The sequence below is a fragment of the Paroedura picta genome, chromosome 5 (genome assembly GCF_049243985.1).
Source record: "Paroedura picta isolate Pp20150507F chromosome 5, Ppicta_v3.0, whole genome shotgun sequence".
NCBI classification, from domain to species: domain Eukaryota; kingdom Metazoa; phylum Chordata; class Lepidosauria; order Squamata; family Gekkonidae; genus Paroedura; species Paroedura picta.
The window spans coordinates 8,143,069-8,165,113 of record NC_135373.1 but is presented as its reverse complement, the minus strand read 5'-3'; the positions used below and the strand labels follow the sequence as shown (position 1 = coordinate 8,165,113).

Here is a 22,045-nt window from a genome sequence, read left to right as displayed (position 1 = left end):
TGAACACGCCCTTCCCACCCTAAAATGAGAAGGGAAGAAAGGGGTATTAATAGTGCCCATTGGGGGAAATCCTGTTTCCTCCCTCCATTTCTCAAGGGAGCAGTAGAAGGAAAATGGGGAGGGGGGTGAACAATGACAAAGGCACAATGTTTAAATGTCACAGACACCCCCAAAGACTCTTTAGGACAGTGGTTCTCAACCTGGGGGTCGGGACCCCTTTCACAGGGGTCGTGGCAGGGCGAGCAGCTTGGCAGGGTGGGGGGGGGCACCATCACACAACAGCCTTGTCGGGTAGATTGAGATAGAGCGTACGTCTTTCTAGAGCAGCGGAAAAGAGCGGGATCAGCATGGTGGGACAAGAGGCAGAACTGAACTGAGAAACCCCGGAAAGAAACCAATTTATATACAATCATGAACAATGGATCTTCACACCCTTGGTCAGTTTCAGTTTAATTTCTGGGAAAGAACACTTGTGTAATTTTATGGTTGGGGTCACCACAATATGAGGAACTGTGTTAAAGGGTCGCGGCATTAGGAAGGTTGAGAACCACTGATTTAGGAGCTGATCAAATCTCATTGGTGTTTACCAGTGTTTGTGGGACTCTTAAGACTGTGTGTGGGCATGCACGCAGTGACATCACACCTGGAAGTGACATCAGTGCATCAGTGATGCTTTCCCCACTCAGGCCCTGCCCCCAAACAGCCACCAGGAGAACATAAATTATATCCCCTGTCGGAAAGGGTCACATGAGGATAGCCGTGAGGGATTTACATTCTGATTCAGGGCAGTTCCGGCTGCATTTACTGCCTGCAATGAGAATCTCTGCCATATTGCTATCCTTGGCAGCGTCTTCCCCCGAAGAGGAGAACCTGAGCAGACAGTACATCTGAGCAATACCCGGGGGGGGTCTTGGTTACCAGGTAGAAGTACGGTAGCCAGCCAGCCTCCGCCCTATGGTTCCCTCTGCTCCCGGAGCCATACGTACGGAGAATAGGGGTGAGTACGGGGGGCGATGGTGCGTTGCGTTCCCGTCTGCAGTACGTCTTGAGGGGTCATCATTACGTAGAACTGGCCTAAGGAGGAACCAAGCAGAGGAGGGGCCCGTGTTAACGTGGGAAGTCCGAGCGAGCTAGGGCGCAAGGAAAACCTTGCCTGCGGGAAGTAGAAACTTCACGTGGGGGACCACTAGGGGCTGCAAGGTGCCAATAGGTAGATCTGCACACATGCTGCGATTCTACAAAAGTGCGCCAAATGGGTTTATGCTTCTTGTGGATCACTGTTTCTGATTTCCGGATGGAAGAGTGAGCAAGTTCTCACAACTTCTGAGACCTCCTCGTATAGCAGCTTGCAATTCTGCAGGGCAAGGAGGAGGCTGAATGCCCTTTCCTGTCGAAAGGAGGAGAGGGCATCAGATTTGCACATATGGGAACCTTACGGCTGACATGACTCAAATTGCCAACGAGCAATGAGACAACCCTGCAAATTATACTCAATAAGGTAAACACATTATGTATATACGTGCGGAATTCAGCATTCATATCTATGGGTATCAACATTATTATTATTATATTATTATACTTAGATTAGATTTCTAGCCCGTCACTCCCAATGCCTCGTGGCGGGTTACAGCATATATAAAAACCCCAATAAAATACCCCAATAAAATTCCACTAAGACCAAACTACAACAATCCCAAGATGTCCAGAAGCGGCAGACTAAATCTGACTAAGCTCGCCCACTATCCACCGGGGGGGGGGGGGGGGGCGATGATCATAACCTGCCTAAGTATAACTAAGAATAACATAAACCATGTGAGGACATGCTAGAGAGAACAACAGAAGATGCACTGGACATATAGAATCATAGAGTTGGAAGGGACCTCCTGGGTCATCTAGTCCAACCCCCTGCATGATGCAGGACACTCACAACCCTATCGCCCACCCATTGTCACCTGCCTTGAAGACACGTCACAGTTCCTACCTCCGGCTTGGGCTAGTGACTGATCCGTCGTCTGCACCGACACTGCCGTGGCGTCCCCCACCGTCGAGGCCGGGAAGTACGCGAAGCGAGCCTCCCCGCTGACGGCGTCTGTTGCCGGGCTTCCGCCATTGCTGAACGGGTTCTGGATCACGGCCTAGAAAACAGCACAAGGAGGCTCAAGCATGTGGGGTTGGGGTCCGATCGCCAGGGCCAGGGAGGGAACGGAAGCTGCTGGGGTTGCTGGCAAGGAGGAGGCCGGATTCCTTAACATTTCCCAGCAGCCTTGCAATGAAGATGTTCCGAGAGCACACTGCCCCCCTGTGGTTAAAATGGGAAACCTTGCCGGAATCGAATGTGAAAAATGCAATCATTTGGAACTTATTTTTTAAATTCATTTATGCTCCACTTTTCTCCCCAGCGGGACCGGGGCAGCTTACGTCATTTTCATCTTCTCCATTTTATTCTCCAGACAACGCTCTGAAGAAGTGAGGCTGAAAGAGTGGGATTTGCTTGCATTACAGTCGCCCCGCAAGCTTCCATGGCCAAGTAGGGGTTCGAACCTGCGGCCCCCTCCGATCCTGGCCCGACACGTCAACCACGAGAATACACTGGCTCCCTCAATGCTGACAAGGAATTAAACAGCTCCTTATCCAGCCCCCTTTTAATCCACAACTAGCCAAAGGGGGGAATTGTTTCTCATCCACATGAAAGAAGATTTTTTTTCTTTAAGAAGGTCTTCTCTAAAAAAGGGAGTGCCTGTTAATATTTTCTGTATCCCAGGCCTGTTACAAGACAGCTACCACAGGCAATCTCTTCCAAATTGTTGAGGTACTAATTAATCACAGCCCAGCTCATTAAAACTGCCCCCCCCCAAACGGAATTGATTGACAGGTTTTCCAGACTTCCTGTTTTGGGGACATGTTTTGCAAAGTCATCCCCAAGTGGGTGTTTCAGAGGATTCTGAGAAGGTGCAGACAGGGCATTGGCCGTGCCTGAATAGCCCCAAGCATCACTCAGCACGAACGGGGAGGGGGGGGGGGAATTAAGGCCTACACGCTGGAGTAGGAGATCCAGATTCGAATCCCTGCTCTACCTGGAAGCTCACTGGGTAACCTTGGGCCGGTCACCACTGGGGAGGAAGGCGGGATGTAAATAAAGCAAATAAAAATCTATTGCACAAACCGCTCTGGTCCATCTTGGAGGATGAGCCTTCGCGATGAGACAGTGGAAGTATGGGAAATTTTGGCTACTGTTTGGTAAGTTATGGCAAGAGAGGGGCTTCTCTTCTGAGGATCAGTGTTCGAAACCCTCTGCTTTACAGCCAATTGATCTGCTGGCTGAAACTGGCAAACAGGGAATGGGTGATTCGGTTTGGATGAGCCGAAAAATATTTTTCAGACCTATCTGAGCCAAATCACCCAACCCTGCGATTTAAGTGTGTGTGTGTGTGTGTGTGGGGACAGCGGTGGCCAAATTGTGATTTGGTCAGTTTAATTCCCCCCCCCCCCCCGCTTTCACAGGCAAGGAGGCATTTAAAAGGCACCATGCCAAACTTTTGATAATGACAGATCTGCTGTTTGGTGGCTGTTCTTTCCCTCCTTCTTAGGCAGCAGAGATGCTCTTAGAGATGCACATGCTCAAAAAGCCCCCAATCCTTTTCGGATTCAGCCAAATTTGAAAGGTCATTTCTGTGATATGAATTGTGTGATATGATAGGCTAGATCTCAGGAAAAAATGTTCACAGTCAGAGTAGTTCAGCAGTGGAATAGGCTGCCTAAGGAGGTGGTGAGCTCCCCCTCACTGGCAGTCTTCAAGCAAAGGTTGGATACACACTTTTCTTGGATGCTTTAGGATGCTTAGGGCTGATCCTGCGTTGAGCAGGGGGTTGGACTAGATGGCCTGTATGGCCCCTTCCAACTCTATGGTTCTATGATTCTAATTCAGCCCGAATTGGTTCAGACCAATTCATAAATTGTATGTATTTTTTGTAATGCGCATGCCTACCGGCATGCCCCAACATTTATGCATCCTTTTCCTTAAAGGACTCCCTATGCCCTTCACCTGCATTGGGAATCCTGACAATTACCCTGTAAGGCAGACCAGCATTACTGCAGCAGTCTCCGTGAAATAGGTCTTCTTGGAAAACTCTGCTTACAGGTCAATGCTCTGCATGCACACACACAAACAGCCACACGACCCAACCTGGGTATTACCCATGAGATCAGTGATCAAAATTGTTTATATCTTTCAAAAAGGCTCAAAACTGGAGAAGGTAAGATAGCCCTGCTGGGAGGGCTAAGGGAAAGGGGTTTCACCCCCACCCCAGCAGCTGCTATTTGCTCACAAGGAGTGGGGGGCAGAAGGCATCGGCATCAGAAAACTCAAGAGTCTGTGGGTAACTAGTTAATCCCTCCAGTCCCCCAGCATGCTATCCAATAGGACAGGGATCCTCAACCTGTGGTCCTCCAGATGTTCATGGACTACAATTCCCTTGAGCCCCTGCCAGCATTCGCTGGCAGGGGCTCATGGGAATTGTAGTCCATGAACATCTGGAGGACCACAGGTTGAGGATCCCTGCAATAGGGGATCCTCATCTGGCCTCATTTGAAGCCAGCTTGGTGCTGAGAGCCGTTGTGTTGCAGTGGTTAAGAGCGGCAGCATCTAATCTGGAGAACTGGGTTTGATTCCCCCACTCCTCCTGCATGTGCAACCAGCTGGGTGAGCTTGGGCCAGACACCGTCCTCTTAGCCCTCTCTCAGCCCCACTTTTCTCACGGGGTGTCTGTTGTGAAGAGAGAAAGGGAAGGGCAATTGTAAGGCACTTTGAGATGCCTCCAGGTAGTAAAAAGTGGGGTGCCAAAAACAGTTCTTTATTATTTATTGTTTTTAAAACCTACGTTTTATCAATGCTAATGGATGCAGTACACTGCCCTGAACCGCATGGGAAGGCATAATAATAATAATAATAATAATAATAATAATAATAATAATAATAATAATAATAATAATAATAATAATAATAATAATAATAATAATACCATCCTTATTTTACCATTTGAGATGGCTCTGTCTCTACTCTGGCTGTGTCTGCCAGGAGACATCTTTGTCGACAGGGCACTCTTTACAAAGAGCCAGTTGTGACTATTTTGGCACAGGCCTGAATAGAATCCGCCAGTTCACGCTGGAGCAAACCACAAGCCAATAGAGTGAGTGTGCACAGCCAGGAATCCAGGGCTACAGAGTTTGCACTTCAGGGAACCTTTGCCAGCTGGAAATGAGGCAGCTGGTCCTTCTGGCTGCACAGAAAAAAGCAGGCGTAACAACAAAAGAAGCTCCAGAAGCCACATGATATCCAAGGATCCTCTAATTCAGTCCTCTCATTGGCTCTTTGGGGTCACATGAAGAGAAAGGCTTCCACCAGAAATGGAGAGACTAACTGGAGACCTCAAAATCTGAATTCAACGCTGGCTGAAGGCAAACTTTGCGTTCTACCGCCATTCTCTTTCCAGGGATTTCAAAACTTGTGCAAGTTTTTCCAGGACAAGGTTCAAATGACCTCACGGTGGGGTGGGGGAGAGAGAGGAGAGGGCATGAGAGCACTGCATAAGCAGAAGCCAGTAACCACATCCTGGTGGCGTAGTTCTCCAAGGGACACCACCAATTCACAACCTGAAAGCTAAAAATAAAACACTCTGCAGGTAGCGGAATAGAAACCTCAGCGGTGTGACAGCCGAAATGATGGAGCAGTGAGAACTCCAAATCCCCACATTGTCACAAAGCTCTCAAGGTGATCTTGGGCCCTCTCTACCAAGGGATGGGCTTTCTCAGTACAGCTGAAGAATCCACAGAGGAAGTGGCACCAAATTCCGGGGCCAAGAAGCCACCCCCTTACCTGGGCAACAGCCTGTTGGCCGCTGGTGAACGCCGCGGTCGAGACCACGCTGACGGCCCCCGTTGCGTCCGTCTGTCCGTCCAGCTGACTGTCCGTCACCTGGACTACTCTGTATGTTACCTGGGGGGAGAAGAGGCACAGAAGAGTCACTCTTGGCCGGGGGGGGGGGGGGGGGAGAGATGTTTTTCTTGGTTGGTAATGCCTGTCTGGAAGGAACAGGAGGGGGGGGTGCTAATAGAAAACATGAAAATGAAATTGCTGATGTTCAAGGAAAACACGCGCTCTAAAAGACACAACCCTGATTGGAAACCTTACCAAAAAAATCCACACATGCGCTTAAAAACACCACACAAAACCACACACGCTTGGAAACAAAAACCCACTAGTCCGCCAATCAGTGCCTTTTTGGAAGAGAATTAAAAAGTGACTGGTATTCATATTTATAAAGACTGCTGCTGAAGACCACCAATTCCACAGAGAGACCTGGAAGCGGCTGGCCCACAACCTTTCTACATGCAGGGAGTTTTTGGGGGACACGTGTGCCATCACATGACAGCGCCGCTGGTCAAATTGCAAAAGAGTGCAGTCCACAAACAAGCCCCTAAGCCTCAACGCACAGCCCATGGGCACTTTGGGACCTTCCCTGGCACCCGCCAAGAAAACAAGGGTGGCATTTGCCCAGCGAGGCTCCCGATTGGCCTCTGGAGGTCTGAATGACTGTGCAGTTTTTTAAGAACGCTGCTTTGGCAGCATCGGCCACCGTGACACAAGCTTCTTCATAGTGTGGGGAAGCCATTTGGCTCTGTCTGAAGAGGCGGCCATTTTGTGGCTGCCCTCACCAAGCGGTGTCAGAATTCCAAAAATGGCTGCAGGAACACAAAGGCTGGGGACCCTTGCTCTATGCCAGGGTTCACTCAGAGGGGAGCTGGCCAGAGGGCACCATTGTATACCCCAGGCCCTTTCCTCTCTCATCCGCCTCAAGCCGCAATGGCAGGCCCAATCCTTCCTCAAAGTTACCTGTCCTCCATTGTTCTCTGTGCGGAACTGGTATTGGATATTATGGTCTGTGAAGGCCGCTTGCTGGACGCTGGCGATAGCCACTGCAGTCTGCTCATCCGCGTTCGTGCCGTCTCCTGGGAAAAGCAGGGACATCCGATTACCTATAACGGGCATCAGAGGTGGGGGTGGGAGCGACATCTGGAACTCTGCTGGGTCCAAGAGATGGCCTGGCTTATGGGAGTGGGGGAGGGGGTGAGGGTCAGAACAGGGGAATGAGGGTGGGCTAGAACCGAGCTCCATGAAGCCTGCCATTATTGGCCTCTGCACATGAGTGGTCCTTTTGGGATTTAAGGGGGACGGATTGCACAATCTCGAACTCATGACAAATTCACGTTGCATGTGATGCAAAGTTGTGGGAGACCATGGCATCCCTACAGAGGACCAGGAAGCCGGTGTCGTTCCCCCAGCTAGCCTATGTCTCCCACAATGCACTACTATCACTTCCTCAATTCATCTGGCCCTAAACTTACCTCTTCCAGTATACCTATCTGTATCATAAATAAAGCCGGACAGAAATGGTGGGAGGAGTTGGGACTCATTGCCTACTTGATTGGCTGTCCGTCCAACGAACGACCAATCAGGTAGGCTGTGCCACCCGATTGACCGCCCATCCAACGAACGGCCAATCAGATAAGCTGTCCCACCCCTGGCCACATCCGCGTCCACTGTCAGCCCGCTTCACTTGACTGCCTGAGAGGGATAAGGCAGCCAGCAAGTGCGAAGTGGAAGGACGGGGGTGGGACTAGAACTGCAGCCGGTACCAGGGTTTGTGAGGGAAGGGAGCCAAAACTTGGCCTTGTTGGAGCATGGGGGGTGGGTAGGGTGGGGAAGGCCACAACCCTTGCCAGCAATCTCCCCTGGGACCTTTGATGGGCCTGCGGGGGGGGGGGAGAGTAGGCAGTGCTCCCCCCTGCCCCGGGTAGGCAGTGCTCCCCCCTGCCCCGAGAAGGTCCACCGTGGCCTCTTCAGGCTTTGGCAGGCCTACCCGGGGTGGGAGGGGGGGGGAAGGCAGGAGGCAAGTCCCCAGCAGTGCTCCCCACCGCCCCAAGAAGGACCGACGTGGCTTCTCCTGGTCTCTGCAGGCCTGCCCAGGGCAGGGGGAGACAAGGCTAGCGCTTGTTGTATTTTAAATGACAAGAGGCTATTTTGCTAGTGAGGATACACTTGCCAAAAGTTGTTCCTGCCTCGATTGCCAACCTCCAGGTTGGAAATTAAGAAACAATCCCGTGTAAGGCAAAAAGAAAAAGAAGAAAAAAATCTCCAAGTATTAGCAGCAAGCTTCTTTACTTACTGACTGAATATATATATTTTCTTAAGTGCTTTCTTAAAATAGAAAGATGTCTTATTGAGAGAAAGGAAAATTCAGCTCTTTGGCGTGGCAAGTCAATAATGCACTTCTGATGAAAGAATTGAAAATAAGAGTATCCGTTCGCTATTTCAGTGTTTATTTCCCCCCCAATTGTCTCATCTTTGTCTTATCAAGTACCACGCACATTTTTTACGCACTCTGTGAAGTTTCCTTTGTTAAGCAATTGTCATCATTACGGTGAAGTTTTGTTTTCAAGTACTTTGTGATGAACCCCTGTTCTATTTTGATGAAACTACTTGATATGCAGCTACTCAGTAAAGAAGCTTTCTGCTAGTACTTTGAGAAACAAATATTGAGCTTTTGCCTTACACCGGATTGTTTCTTAATTTCTTTTTGACCGTGGGGCCAACTTTCTATAGCACCTCCGACGGGGGATTGGGGCTGAAGATCTCCCGGAATCACACCTGATCCTCAAAGAAGATGAAATGGCTGCTTTGGAAGGTAGATTCTATGACACAAGGTCCCTCCCCTCCCAGGGAATCACTTCCCAAATGTCAAGGAATTCCCCATCCCCGGGGAGACAACCCTACTCTTGAAGAAGAGGAAGAAGAGTCGGTTCTTATATGCCGCTTTTCTCTGCCCGAAGGAGTCTCAAAGCTGCTTACATTCGCCTTCCCTTTCCTCTCCCCAAAACAGACACCCTGTGAGGGAGGTGAGGCTGAGAGAGCCCTGATATTACTGAAGAAGAAGAGTTGGTTCTTATATGCCGCTTTTCTCTACCCGAAGGAGTCTCAGAGGGGCTTACATTCACCTTCCCTTTCTTCTCCCCACAACAGACACCCTGTGAGGTGGGTGAGGCTGAGAGAACCCTGATATTACTGCTCGGTCAGAAGAGTTTTATCAGTGCTGTGGTGAGCCCAAGGTCACCCAGCTGGCTGCATGTGGAGAAGTGGAAACCAAACTCGGTTGTCTGAATTAGAATCCATAGCTCTTTAACTACGCCACCACACTGGCTCTCTACAAGATGAACAGTATTTTGCATGGGATGGGACCGCCACTCTGGAAGGGGCGTGTGGGGATTGTGATGCCCGCTGCGGTCCGGGCAGATGTAGGCCCAGAGGGGTCCTGTCGGAAGAAGACTAAACGCTCACCTTTTTCCCATAATACAGACATTTCGCATGTCTTATATTATTGGGTGGGTTCTGGGCCAGCCCTGGACCCCTCCTCACCTTCTTGCAGCTCGACTCCCTCCTCTCCTTCTTGAGGTTTTTCGTGGCTGTAAACAGACAAACAAGAAATGGGGTGGGGAGGGGAAAGAGACAAGTCACTTAAAAACCTGAGAAAGAATCTGTGTTGGTTGAGCCCCTTCCTATGCTTTAAAGTTATTTATTTTTAAATTTATTGACTACCACTTTTGGACCAAGCTGACTCGTGGCGGTTTACGGTAAAAACACTGATAAAATTACAGCATTCCCAAGCAGCATTATCCCATTTTACTCCCTCCTCCCTTACTGGTCCAGCACAGGCTGATGGTCCTTCCTCTGCATCCATTGCTGATCAGCCTTGGGGTAGGGATGGGGGTGGGGGGCTTCCTGCCCTACATGTTCAGGGCATCTTGAGGAGACACCCCAGATTTTCCACAACCTGACCTCAACCAAATACCTGGTGGAAGAGCTCCATCTTGCAAGCTCTTCAGAACTGTGATAGCTCCATCATGGCCCTCAGCTCTACTGGGAGCTCATTCCACCAGGTCGGGTCCAGGATCCAAAAAGCCCTGGACCAGGTTGAGGCCAGGCACACCTCCCGTGGCCTGAGAACCATCAACAGATTCAAATTCACAGAGGGAAGAGCCTTGTGGGGGGCATAAGGAGACAGGCTGTTCCTCTAATATGCAGGACCCAGACAGATGGCCTTAAAAGCTTAATACCAAAACCTTGAACTTGCTCCAGAATGCAACCAACACAGCTGCCTCAGCGCAAGCTGGATACGGGCCCTGCAAGATGACCTGGCACCAACTGTAATTTCCGGGTCAAGGACAAGGGAAGGCCCACATAGAGCGAGTTACAGAAGTCTGGAACTGAAGGTTGCATGGATCACTGTGACCAGGTGTTCCAGAGACAGGTAGGGTGCTAGTATCCTGGCTTGGCACAGATGGAAAAATGCCACCTGGGCTACTCTGGTGATCCATAGATAGGAAGGCGTTGAATATCACCCCCACGTTCCTCCAGCTGCATCCCGCCCAGGGAGGGGAGGTGTACTTCCTGGTCCTGCCCCCTTCTAGCTGGCCACAGGACCTCCAACTTAGAGGGACTGTCAGGCAATTTTGCCTAATTTTGCCTGGCAGAATGGCTCCATGGGGCTTGCCGAACACAACAGCTCCACCAGGCCTATGGCTGAAGCCCACAGTAACATCTGAATGATGCTCACCTCTCCACCGAAGCCTTATTTACACACCACCTAGGGCTGAAAAGATCCTCCCAGCTCCTGTCTCTCTCTTTCTTAGTAGGACAAGAACTACCAGATAGGCAACTGAATTTGTTTGAGGTTTTAATGCATTCGATCATCTAATAGTTCCTATTTTCCCGCTGCATTTTACCTCGATGTGATTTTACTGCGATCTCATGGATGGACTCTGCCCTGAGTCACATGGGCTAGGGCGGAAAATAAATATCAACAATAACAACAACACAACCAACTCCCTTTCTAAAGGCCAGGCATTTGGGGACAGAGGAACTGCACAATCTCGGAACCGATGTCCACAAGCATGAGTGATGATCCGGCATGGCAAATCATAGAGCCAGGCAAGGGTGTCAAGTGCTTCCCCCATGCCTACTTGTGTGTGTGCCTGCTGCTTGTGTGGAACAAATGCTTGAGGGCAGGGGACTACAATTCCATATGTTGGCAGGGACTCATGGGAATTGTAGTCCATGGACATCTAGAGAGGCACGGTTTGACCATCCCTGCTCAAGGGTCATAGAACTCCATGGAACACATTAAGGTTTGTATGGGGGTTCCCCCCCCCCCAATTCTCTCCGTGACCCTGACTGTGGCATTCCAGGCCGAGATAACTATGGAATCACTGAATGGGAAGGAGAACTCTGGGGATTCACTGCAACCTTTATCGGAGCTTCCGCCATAGGAACAACCAGTGTGACGTAGTAGTCAGATTACGAGTCCTGGGTTCAAATCCTTGCTGTCCTACGAAACATGGACTCTTCTTCAGAGTTTCCTGGAGAAAGGAGTTCAAGGTTTGCTTCCCACTCTTTCCCCCTGCTTATGGGAGCACAGAAGAGAGATCTATCAAGGGGCAGAAAAGAGACACGCTTTCCACCCACCCACCCGTTACATGCACAGAGGATCTGGCCACAATGAGTATGCAGACCGCTGCATCAGACGGCTGCTTTGCTCTACGTTACAAGACCCCACAGTCTCCGGCAGCAGCTCACAAACTTTGTACTTGCAAAGAACCCTCTTCTTGTGCACCGATCTAGAGCCTCAACTCATTGCCACACTGCATTCTCAATGCTCCCCTGTGGCCAGGAAAGATCTGTAGTAGCAGGCCAGCCTGCCTTCCCTGGAGGGTCGCTCACTGTCCTATATCTTCTCCTTCTTTGTTAACATTTCTAAGAACAGTTTCCCCAGAATACATCCTGAAAAACCACAATTATATCGTCGGCTGAGACGCGCAAACCCCACGTCAGCCCAAACAGCTCCTGGGCCGAGAGAAGCTGAACTCTGCAAACCACAGGAGGAGAGGGAGGGCTTGCCTGCAAACTTCATAATTCTGCGCACTTCAGAATTCCGCCCATCTAGAAGAGAGGCTACTCTTTTTGCATGAGATCAGAGCCCTGAATGAGAGGTCCCAGGGCTTGCAGGGCCCTTCCCTAAAGTCCTAATGGCCATTGGCATCGCTAGATGTCACTGGAGCCCATTTCCCCTGTTGGCCTACAGACCTAGCCCCTCTCTCCACAATGGAAGTGGTCAATGATCGATCAATCGATTGGCTGGCTCCTGCATCTTACTTCCATTGCCAAGATCACCACTTCCAGGGGGTTCTTCAAAGCCTGACAAATATTTCAGAGATTCTTCCATGGTCAGAATGGTCTTTAGGCTGCCTTAAGACAGTTCCGCAGGGCTTGAAAAAACAGAGTTGTTCCGCCAGGCCTATGGTGGAAGCCTGCCGTTTGACATCTAAATTTGCCGATTTCTGTCTGCACCCACCAAATTATGCCCCGTAGAGAGGGATTTCGCTGCCGCTCTCCCCATCCCAAACAAAAGACAAGTCTCTATGGGCAAGACCAGTAATTAATTGTATGATGTTTTAAGCATTAATTTTAAACTAATCAGATTTCTGGGTTTTTTGTATCCTATAATTTTTATTATGTGATTTGATTCACGCTGTGATTCTGCCTGGTGTGTGCTGAGATATGACAGAATTAAAGCCACAAATAAATAAATAATTAAATAAATAAATAAACAAACAGAATAAATGCTGCCATTCTTAGCATACTAATTCATGCCCATAAGGATGTTATCTGGCCTTACACGGTGTGGCTACAGAATATCCACCAACACACCTCTTCTCTTTGCTGCTCCCATTAGAATCATAGTCTTCGAAGGTCCCTCCAGGGTCATCTAGTCTAACCTCTGCAGAATGCAGGAAATTCACAACTGCTGACCTACACACAGTGACCCCATTTCCATGACCAGATGATGCCCCCTCCAAAAACCCCAGAATCCTTATCCACTCTGGCATTCAGGCATGCCCCAAACATATGACACGCTGACACCTTTCCTTCTTGCTGCTAGACTAAGGAGAGCATCAGGGCTGCTCACACACAGAATCTTTACCTTCTCAACACCCCTTTAAGGTAGGAGCAGGCTGTAAGAAAGGGAGGGGTCCAGGGTCACCCAGAAAGCCTGTGGTGTAAGTCAGGCTGGGGGGAAGACAAATGTATGCTCGACAGGCCTGAGGTCTCTTGAGTACATGAGACAGCAAGCATGTTTGCATGCACCTTTTGCTTGCAAGATCTATCCTGAACTGTTCACTCGGAAGCTGCCCTGTGCACCAACACTACAAACAGGGTATAAGACAGTGGTTTTCAACCTGGAGGTTGGGACCCCTTTGGGGTCGAACGGCCCTTTCACAGGGGTCTCGGCAGGGCAAGCAGCTTGCCCGGAGGGGCGCCATCTACACAACAGCCTTGCGGTTCGCCTGTCCAGAGCAGTGGAAAAGAGCAAGATCGGCATGGTGGAACAAGAGGCAGAACTGAACTGAGAAATCCTGGAGAAAAAGCAATTTATCTACAATCATGAACAATGGACCTTCACACCATTGGTCAGTTTCGGTTTAATTTCTGTGAAAGAACCCTTGCATCATTTTATGGTTGGGGGGTCACCACAACATGAGGAACTGTATTAAAGGGTCATGGCATTAGGAAGGTTGAGAATCACTGACATAAGACAACAAATAAAACAAACAAAAACTCCAGAAAAATATGGAGCTGGTGTTATGGAGCGGCTAGTGCCAAAGGAGGATTGAGAACACATATGTTCAAATTAGAGACGTGCGTTTGGGGATTTCCATGCCCAAACGGTGCTCAAAATGTGTGCTTGTTTAAAGTGCCATCAAGTCACAACTGACTTCTGATGACCCTGTGAGTTTTTCAAGGCAAACGGGGCTTTCCTCTGCTCAGCAACCTTGGAATTCCTCGACTGGCTCTCATCCATACACACCAGGGCCGGCTCTTCTAAGTTTCTGATATCTGACCAGATCAAGTTAGCCTGGGCCATTCTGAGCCAAAAGTCAGCAGAGAACTGGGGTCACTGCTGCGATCCATAAATACCGGAACGTAGACCCCTTGTCCCGATGGCTCCAGGCCACACAGCTCACTGAGAGCCGCCACGGTGGTCATGCTTTCTTTCAGCCCGGCCTACTCTGCAGGAGTAGCGCAAGGATAAATGGAGGAGAGCATATGCCATGCTGGGAAAGGGCGGGACAAAACCTCAACAGATGAGAGGACTCTCAGGTTATCGAGGAAACCGAATTCTCCCTTTCTTTAAAAGAAGCAAGTTTCTAGTCCTCACTGAGGCTGAGAGATATCTGAAAGCTATTGGGTTACAACTCCTGCTGTTTCAGAAGCAAAGGGAGTAGTTGTTAGGTTTTCAGAGATCCATGGGATGAGCTATGCACCCTATCGTGATTAGCAAAAACAGAATATTTCCAGAGAGAGACAGAGACAGAGAGAGAGAAAGACAGAGAGACAGAGCAAAACTTAAATCAATGCAGAATTGGTCAAAACACAGAGAATCTCTACCGTCCACTGCTGTTTTATCTGCAGGTTGCCAAATTGGTGCGGAATTCGTATCACTCCATACGATCTCTCACCATGCAGCACCCCAGATTAGCACAGCCGTGTGCTTGCATCAGAGGAGGGGTTCTAAAGCTCCGCTACGCGGCTCTCACTACTCCGCCGTAGCGCTCCTGGAAGCCGGAGATCTTGTTGCTGATGTCTGCATGGCGGGTAAAATTAATATCCTTTGCTTTCATAGAGACAGGATGGAGGCGGGCACGCATCCGCCTACAGAGAGGCGAGGGAACGCATTAAACAGCCTTAATCCTTCACACTGGCAGGGAAAGATAAGGCTCTGTATCTATCTTGACACGACCACGGCAGAAAGGCTGCCAGGCCGCCAAACGGCAGACAGGCCAAAATGCCTGATGGAGAGGAGAGGATGCCGGCCAGCAGAGCTCCTAAACGGCCAGGCCCTTAAAATCAAAGCAATCTTAGGAATCTCTCGGATAGGAGCTGGTTTTGCCGTTCCATGCCCCAATTTTTGACTTCCTCCAGCTCTGTATCGATCTCCAACAGCTTTTGCCCCGCAACCCCAAAAAAAGCTATGCCATCTTTTCTTAGACGGTTACCGGAACAACTGGAAGACTTTCCTGGGAGCGCCCTCCTCCCCTGCGACGCCAGATCCAGTTTTTCCTTTGGCCAGGCAGGGACAGGAGAAATATTTCTAGGATCTCTCCCCTGCCCCTCAGCTGTGGCTTGGCCTCGTAAAATCTGCTGTCCTATTGATGATGCCCTGGCTTTGTGGCGAAGGATCAATGCTCTTTCACGGCTCCCACAGACAGATGGACACCACTCACACAGCTTAACTCCTTCAAGCCTGTTTCGAACCCATCACCCAGCGTGCCACTCCACCCTGAGACAGTCGGAGACCCTCTGGCCGAGGCTAGCACCAGGGTTTCCTCTGGCCCAGCCAAAGACTTTGAAATTATAGCGATGTCTTCCGAGTCCCGTATCTTATCCGAAGCTGAAATTACCGGGTGTCTCATTGGGTCCCCATTGGGATGGATGGTGAGAGATAAATAAATAGAAATAAAGTAAATAAAGCAAACACGGCTACATGAACTGCATCAGACCCTAAATCTCCCTGCGTTACATGTGTGTGATTCTCCGGAACCAGCATAGAAGTACATGCTTTAAGCAAGCTTCGGTGCCTGAGTACTTCCATCACGCAGATCACATTTCTGCCTTGACCCCAAATGACCCCACTGACTTGTATGAATGCACAGACAGGAAACTCCACATCCTAGAAGTGGGGTCTGCTTAAGGCAGGGGTAGTCAAACTGCGGCCCTCCAGGTGTCCATGGACTACAATTCCCATGAGCCCCTGCCAGCAAATGCTGGCAGGGGCTCATGGGAATTGTAGTCCATGGACACCTGGAGGGCCGCAGTTTGACTACCCCTGGCTTAAGGAGTATGGGGGCTTCCCCAAAGCGCCCCTGAAAATATTTCGAACTTCTGGATGAAGTCAGAAGTGGCCAAAAGGCCACTGTGCTGAATCTAGGGCAAACACAGGAGCCCTGCTGTCCAGCCGCTGCCTGAAGACTGCCAGTGAGGGGGAGCTCCCCACCTCCTTAAGCAGCCGATGCCACTGCTCAGCGACTCGGATTATGAAAATATTTTCCTCCTACGTAGCAGGCACCATTCTACACTTAGTTTAAAGCCATTACTGTCCTATCCTCTGCTGCCAATAGGAACCTTCCTCTGCCCTCCTCCAAGTGACGACCTTTCAAATACTTAAAGAGAGCAATCCTGTCCCCTCTCAACCTCCTCTTCTCCAGGCTGAACATTCCCAGGTCCCTCAGCCTTTCCTCCTAGGGCTTGGTCTCCTTGCCCCGGATCATCCTCGTCACTCTCCTCCGCACCCTTCTCAATTCTGTCCACATCCTTTGTGAAGTGAGGCCTCCAGAACTGCACACAGGATTCCAGGTGGGGCCTGACCAATGCGGTAGACAGCAGGACTATGACATCTTGCGGTTTTGATGTGATGCCTCTGTTGATACAGCCCAAGACTGCATCTGCCTTCTTTATCGCTGCATCACAATGTCTGCTCATATTTAACTTACAGTCCACGAGGACCCCCCCCCAAAGGTATCCCCTCTCCATGTGAGATAGGGTACATAAAGTCAGGTTGGAGAGTTTCCCCCAAGCCTTGGCTCCTTAACTCTTTCCCCATAAGGAATAGTTTTCATTCATGCAAATGGGGGTAGGAAAAAGCAAAGAGGAGAAAAGGAAACCAAGAAGCAAAGCTGCTTCAGTTTGTACCCTGAGTTCCACGGCTTGAGTTTCACTGCATCAGGAGAACAGAAATAGAGTGACACACGGGAGAACGACCAGAAATTCCCCACCCCTGAATCTACTGGGCACATTCTCTCTTCTCTCATCCCATCCTCACAACAACCCTGGGAGGTAGTCAAGGCTGAGTGCATGCCTGGCCTAAGGACCTGTCGGGGAAGCTCAGTGATGCAATCCCAGTGATGAACTTGTAGCTGATTTATGGCGACCTCTCAAGGGGTTTCTAAGGCAAGAGATGTTCTGAGGGGGCCTGCCATCCCCCCCCCTTGGCGTGGTGACCCTGGACTTCCTGGGTGGTCTCTCATCCAAGCCCTGAACAAGGCCAACCTTGCTTATTATCATTTATTTATTTATTTCAATTTATTACCCGCCACTCCCAAGTGGCTCGTGGCGGGTTACAATAGTCTGAATAAAATCCCCAATACTACTCCCCTTAAAACCACAGACATAAACACAGAGATCCATAATCGCAAATCAAGAAAAGATCTAAGGAGATCTAAGGAGAGCAGCCTAGGTGGAACCATCCAGCTTAAGACTTATAATTACTACCCCCCCCCCCACACACACACACAAATTTATTCCCCAAGTCAGCCCTTCTTGTATTTTGACAGCCCTGGAAGAGTTTCTTGAGTGGGTGGAAGTGAATTAATTGTTCAGATTTTTTTTAAAAAATTGTTAAACAATTATTTCAGGGGTAGTCAAACTGCGGCCCTCCAGATGTCCATGGACTACAATTCCCAGAAGCCCCCTGCCAGCGTTTGCTGGCAGGGGGCTTCTGGGAATTGTAGTCCATGGACATCTGGAGGGCCGCAGTTTGACTACCCCTGAATTATTTGGTGACAGAACCATATGTGATCATGTCGACCTGGCCCTCTCTCCCAAAATGGCAAATGTTGGGCCTGGAAAAGGGATGGGGCCTGTCCACAGCTATGCTTCTCCCAACCCTATTCTGCACCATCATACCACTTCTGGAGTTTCTCAAAGCCTGAAGAATGTTTCAGGGGTTTCTCAAAGGTAAAATAGTTGAGAAAGCCTGCCCTAAGTACAGATCTGGATTTATTATATTTATATACCGCTGTCCCCGAAGGCTCAGGGCGGTTTACATCAAACAGGAGCGATACAAGTGACTCAGTTTCTAACAATACAATAACAGTGGAAAATGTTATGGGACAATAGAACACTGGGGAGAACAAGTCAACCTGTACTGATGGCCCAGTGTGATGGGTGAATCTGCAGTGATGGCTGTAGGAGGGAGGCTCGGGGGGAGTGGAGAGAGATGGGAAGTGGTGGTTTGGCTCGACCTCAACCAAATGCCTGGCGGAGGAGCTCCCTTTTGCAGGCCCTGCGGAACTCTTCGAGTTCCATCAGGGCCATGATCTCCTCCGGGAGCTCGTTCCACCAGGTAGGGGGCCAGGATGGAGAAAGCTCTGGCCCTGGTTGAGGTCAAGTGAGCTTCCCTGGGGCCAGGGACCACCAGGAAGTTGGAAGCGGTGGAGCGCAAGGTTCGTTGTTGGGTGTAGGCCGAGAGACGATCCCTCAGGTACACTGGGCCCAGACCACATATGGCCTTAAAGATGATAACCAGAACCTTAAGCCTGATCTGGAATTCAACCAGGAGCCAATGCAGCTGCTGGAGGATGGGCTGGATGTGGGACCTCCGAGGTGTTGCTGTGAGGACCCTGGCGGCAGCGTTCTGGATCAATTGTTGTTTCCAGGTCAAGGATAAGGACAAGTCAGCGTAGAGCGAGTTGCAGAAGTCCGAACTAGAGGTGACCGTCGCAAGGATCACTGTGACTAGGTGTTCCAGGGCCAAGTAGGGTGCTAGTAATTTGGCCTGTCGAAGGTGGTAACATTCCAGCCGCGTTACCTTCGTGATCTGAGCCTCCACTGAGAGGGAGGCATCAAGGATCACCCCCAGGTTCCTGGCGGAGAAGGTCACTGATAGCTGCACTCCATCCAGGGTGGGCAGGCACGCTTCCTCGCTTGGACCTTTCCTGCCCAGCCACAGGACCTCCATCTTTGAAGGGTTGAGCTTCAGGTGACTCTGCTTGAGCCACCCCATCACTGCTTCCAGGCAGCTGGCTAATGCTTCTGGGAGAGAGTATCTCACCCACGGGGACTGGCTGCCATTCACATTAAGGAAATGCTGCCCCCCTTTTGCTTCCTTCCTGCCCCTAACTTGCCCCCATAAATGTCAAGGTCATCAAAGGCCCCTTCCTAGAGAAGAATATCATTGCCATTCCCCAATTCCAAAAAAACACTTCCAGGGATCAGACCAAGAAAAGGAAGGATGACAGATGCAGGGAATCTTGCCAGTGTGGTGTAGTCATTAAGAGTGTTCAACTAGAACCTGGAAGACCCAGGTTCGAATCCCCACTCCCGTCCCGGGAGCTGGCTGTGTGACCTCAGGGCAGTAAAAACTCTCTCGGCCCAACCAACCGCACAGGGTTGTCATGAGGATAAAATGGAGAAGGGAATACAGGTAAGCTTATTGGGGTCCTGATAGGGGAGAAATAAAGTAAATAAATAAATCCTTTGCTACATGCACAGCCAGCTGAGTAGAGCAGTTAGTGAGCTGGACAAATATGTGCGAAACTCAGGTTCGAATCCCCGACTCACCCCCAGACAGCCTTAGGGGCTTCCTGGGTGGTCTCCCATCCAAGAGCTGATCTTGCTTAGCTTCTGAAATACACACACACACACGCGTACATATTCCACAGAAAAAGTTGCAATCCTGGCCCAGCTACATTCCATGCCAGTAAAGCAGTGGCACATACAGCTGCCTATTTGGGGGTGGAGCCTGGAGTGGGCGGGGTTTGGGGAGGACAATGACTTCAGCCCAGTATGCTGCCATAGAGTCCCCTCTCCAAACCAGCCATTTTTCTCCAAGGGAAAAGATCTTTACTGCCCTGGGGGGCCAACAGGAATTCCAGGAGGTCTCTGGGCCCCACCTGAAATTTGACAACCCTAGCCCTGGCAAGGCACAGATCCAGGTTCAAGTCAGACAGCTATAAACCACAGGCACGCCAGGATTCCATCCCTCTGTCACCTTCGCCCTCCCCACAGGACGCTCACTATTATAACCTAACAAAGGTAATAAAAGGTTTATTTTATAAAGGTGGCTGTTGTCCAAATTACGGAGAGAGAATGGAGAACATGTACACAAAGTGCTTTGGATCCTCACATTGTGCGAGATAAAATGATTATTGTTATGATTATTTGAAACTCATTTTCTCTCGGCCTGATCCACCTCACAGGGTTGTCGCGCCAGCTGTCTTCTGTGCGCCTGATCAACCTTATCGGCTTGTGGCGCTGGCAATTCTCTCTCGGCCTGATCCACCTTGCAGGGTCGTTGTGAGGATGAAACGAGGAAAAGGAAAACATTGCTCTGAGCTCCTCGAACAAAGGCCTGGAGAATCAGATGTGACACTTCGGGGCCCAGGGTAAGCGCATGGAGCATTCACACGATCCTTATGGTACACTTTTCAATGGGCTAGGCCTGCCAAGTTGCCACAACCAGGGAGCATGGGACACCCGGGGAGAGGGGGGGCTTTATGACACTCAATAGTTGTTTTGCCCCGTCGGGGCCACTGAGCCCAGGGCAATGCGCAGGGCTACTATCCCCAGCTTCTCGACTAGTGCGCAGGCGGTGCGCGCAGAGTCCCGAGTCCTGCGTTCTTAGGCTTCAACTCTCTCCCGCACCCCCCATTGGAAAACCCCCAAAACTGTAGGATCGCGCCCCCAGGACTCCACTTCTTCCCCCCCCCCCCCCCGCCTCCTTCTCTGCCCGGCGATTCCGCCCCAGACAACGCCGCCTTCCTTCTTCGCAAGCCGCTCTCCTTCCCCCGGGCTCCCCCCCCACCCCCGGGCTCCACGGTCCCTCGGCCCCTGCCCCAGGCAGACCCCCAACCCCCCCGAACCCACCACCAGGGGCCTGCCCTGCCCCCCATGCAAGGCTCGCCCCCCAGCCCCGCCCTGGCCCTCTGACAATACCCCTTCGCAGACCCCCCCAAAAAAGAAGCCAGCAAGCGAGCAAGCAAGCGGCCGTCCCTTGTCCCCGCCAGCCGGGACCGAAGTGGCCGGGGCGCCCCCTTAGCCCCCCAAGCGCTCGTCTCCCGAGCAGCGCCTCGTCCTCCATTTTGTTCTCCCCCTTCTCTGTGCTGCTGCTGCAGCCGCAGGAGGAGGAGGCGGCGGCGGCGGCTCATGGCCGGTTTCCTCTCCCCTCCCCCCACGCTGCCTAGGCCCGGCCGCGACGGCGAGGATCGAGGCCTTCAAAGAGAGCCTGCGGGGTGGGAAGGTGGAAAGGGGGGGGGCGCTCCTCTTACCTGGCGGCGGCAGCGGCGGCGGCAGAGGCAGTGGCTGTGTCCAGGCCGGGATCCAGCATGTCCATGGGGGGAGAGGGAAGGGGGGGAAGGGAAGGGAAGGGGGGAAGGGAGAGGGGGGGGGGGAGAGAAGGCGACCAGGGGGGGGGGAGGGAGGGGTGGGGGGGAAGGGAGGAAGGAGAGAAGGGGGGAGCGAGTCGAAATCTCACGCCGGATGGAGGTAGAGGGGACGCGGAGGAGACACGGGAGCCGAGGCGCTGATCACGGGGACAAACACTCGGGTCATGTGAGGAGGAGAGCGAGCGAGCGATCCTCTCCCTCCCCGCCTTCCCCAGCTGGGAGCCCGGGACACGTGAGGGGGAAGAGACGGGGCGAGCCGCGGGAGCCCGAGGCCGGAGGACGCGGCGGGGCTGCAGGCAGGCGGAGCGCGGCGGCGGCCTGCCTTGGAACGTTCGGCGGCGGATGGAACGTTGCAACAGCCCGAGCGGGGAGGGGGAGGGGATAGAACGTTGCGACGATCCGGGGCGGGGGAAAAGCGGCCGCCGCAGCAGCAGTAGCAGCAGCAAGCAGCCGCGGGAGGAGGAAAAGGAGGAGGGCGGAATGGAACGTTGCGGATGGAACGCGGGGCGCCCGGATCGAACGTTGCAACCCGGGATGAAAGAGCGGCGGGGAGCGGAGCCGCGCGCGCGATCGGGGGCTCGACAGTCTCGTTTCGCTCTCTTTCTCTCTCCCCCCCCCCAGCCCGTTCTTCTTCTGCACCCCCCCTTTTGTGGTCCCCAGGGCGCATGCGCGCAGGCTCCCTGGTCTAGACAGTGGCTGGTCGGGCCCAGTTATG

The 22,045-nt window shown here is 51.4% G+C and overlaps 1 protein-coding gene across 4 annotated transcripts in view; it reads right to left on the bottom strand.

Moving 5' to 3' along the window:
- Nucleotides 1-21,665, bottom strand: part of LOC143837003 (upstream stimulatory factor 2-like) — a 28,328-nt gene extending 6,663 nt beyond the window's left edge. The window contains exons 1-6 of one of the 4 annotated variants that reach the window (XM_077336389.1): nucleotides 21,214-21,665; nucleotides 9,470-9,516; nucleotides 6,890-7,032; nucleotides 5,873-5,992; nucleotides 1,982-2,135; nucleotides 987-1,074 (exon numbers count right to left, since the gene is read on the bottom strand). In XM_077336389.1, the coding sequence (XP_077192504.1) occupies nucleotides 987-1,074; nucleotides 1,982-2,135; nucleotides 5,873-5,992; nucleotides 6,890-7,032; nucleotides 9,470-9,516; nucleotides 21,214-21,278 (617 nt within the window). In that variant the 5' untranslated portion in view covers nucleotides 21,279-21,665. Of the gene's footprint in view, nucleotides 1-986; nucleotides 1,075-1,981; nucleotides 2,136-5,872; nucleotides 5,993-6,889; nucleotides 7,033-9,391; nucleotides 9,517-21,213 lie in introns of those variants that run through there. The other 3 variants (XM_077336390.1, XM_077336392.1, XM_077336391.1) reach the window with 3 other exon arrangements.
- Between the last annotated feature and the right edge of the window lie 380 nt (nucleotides 21,666-22,045).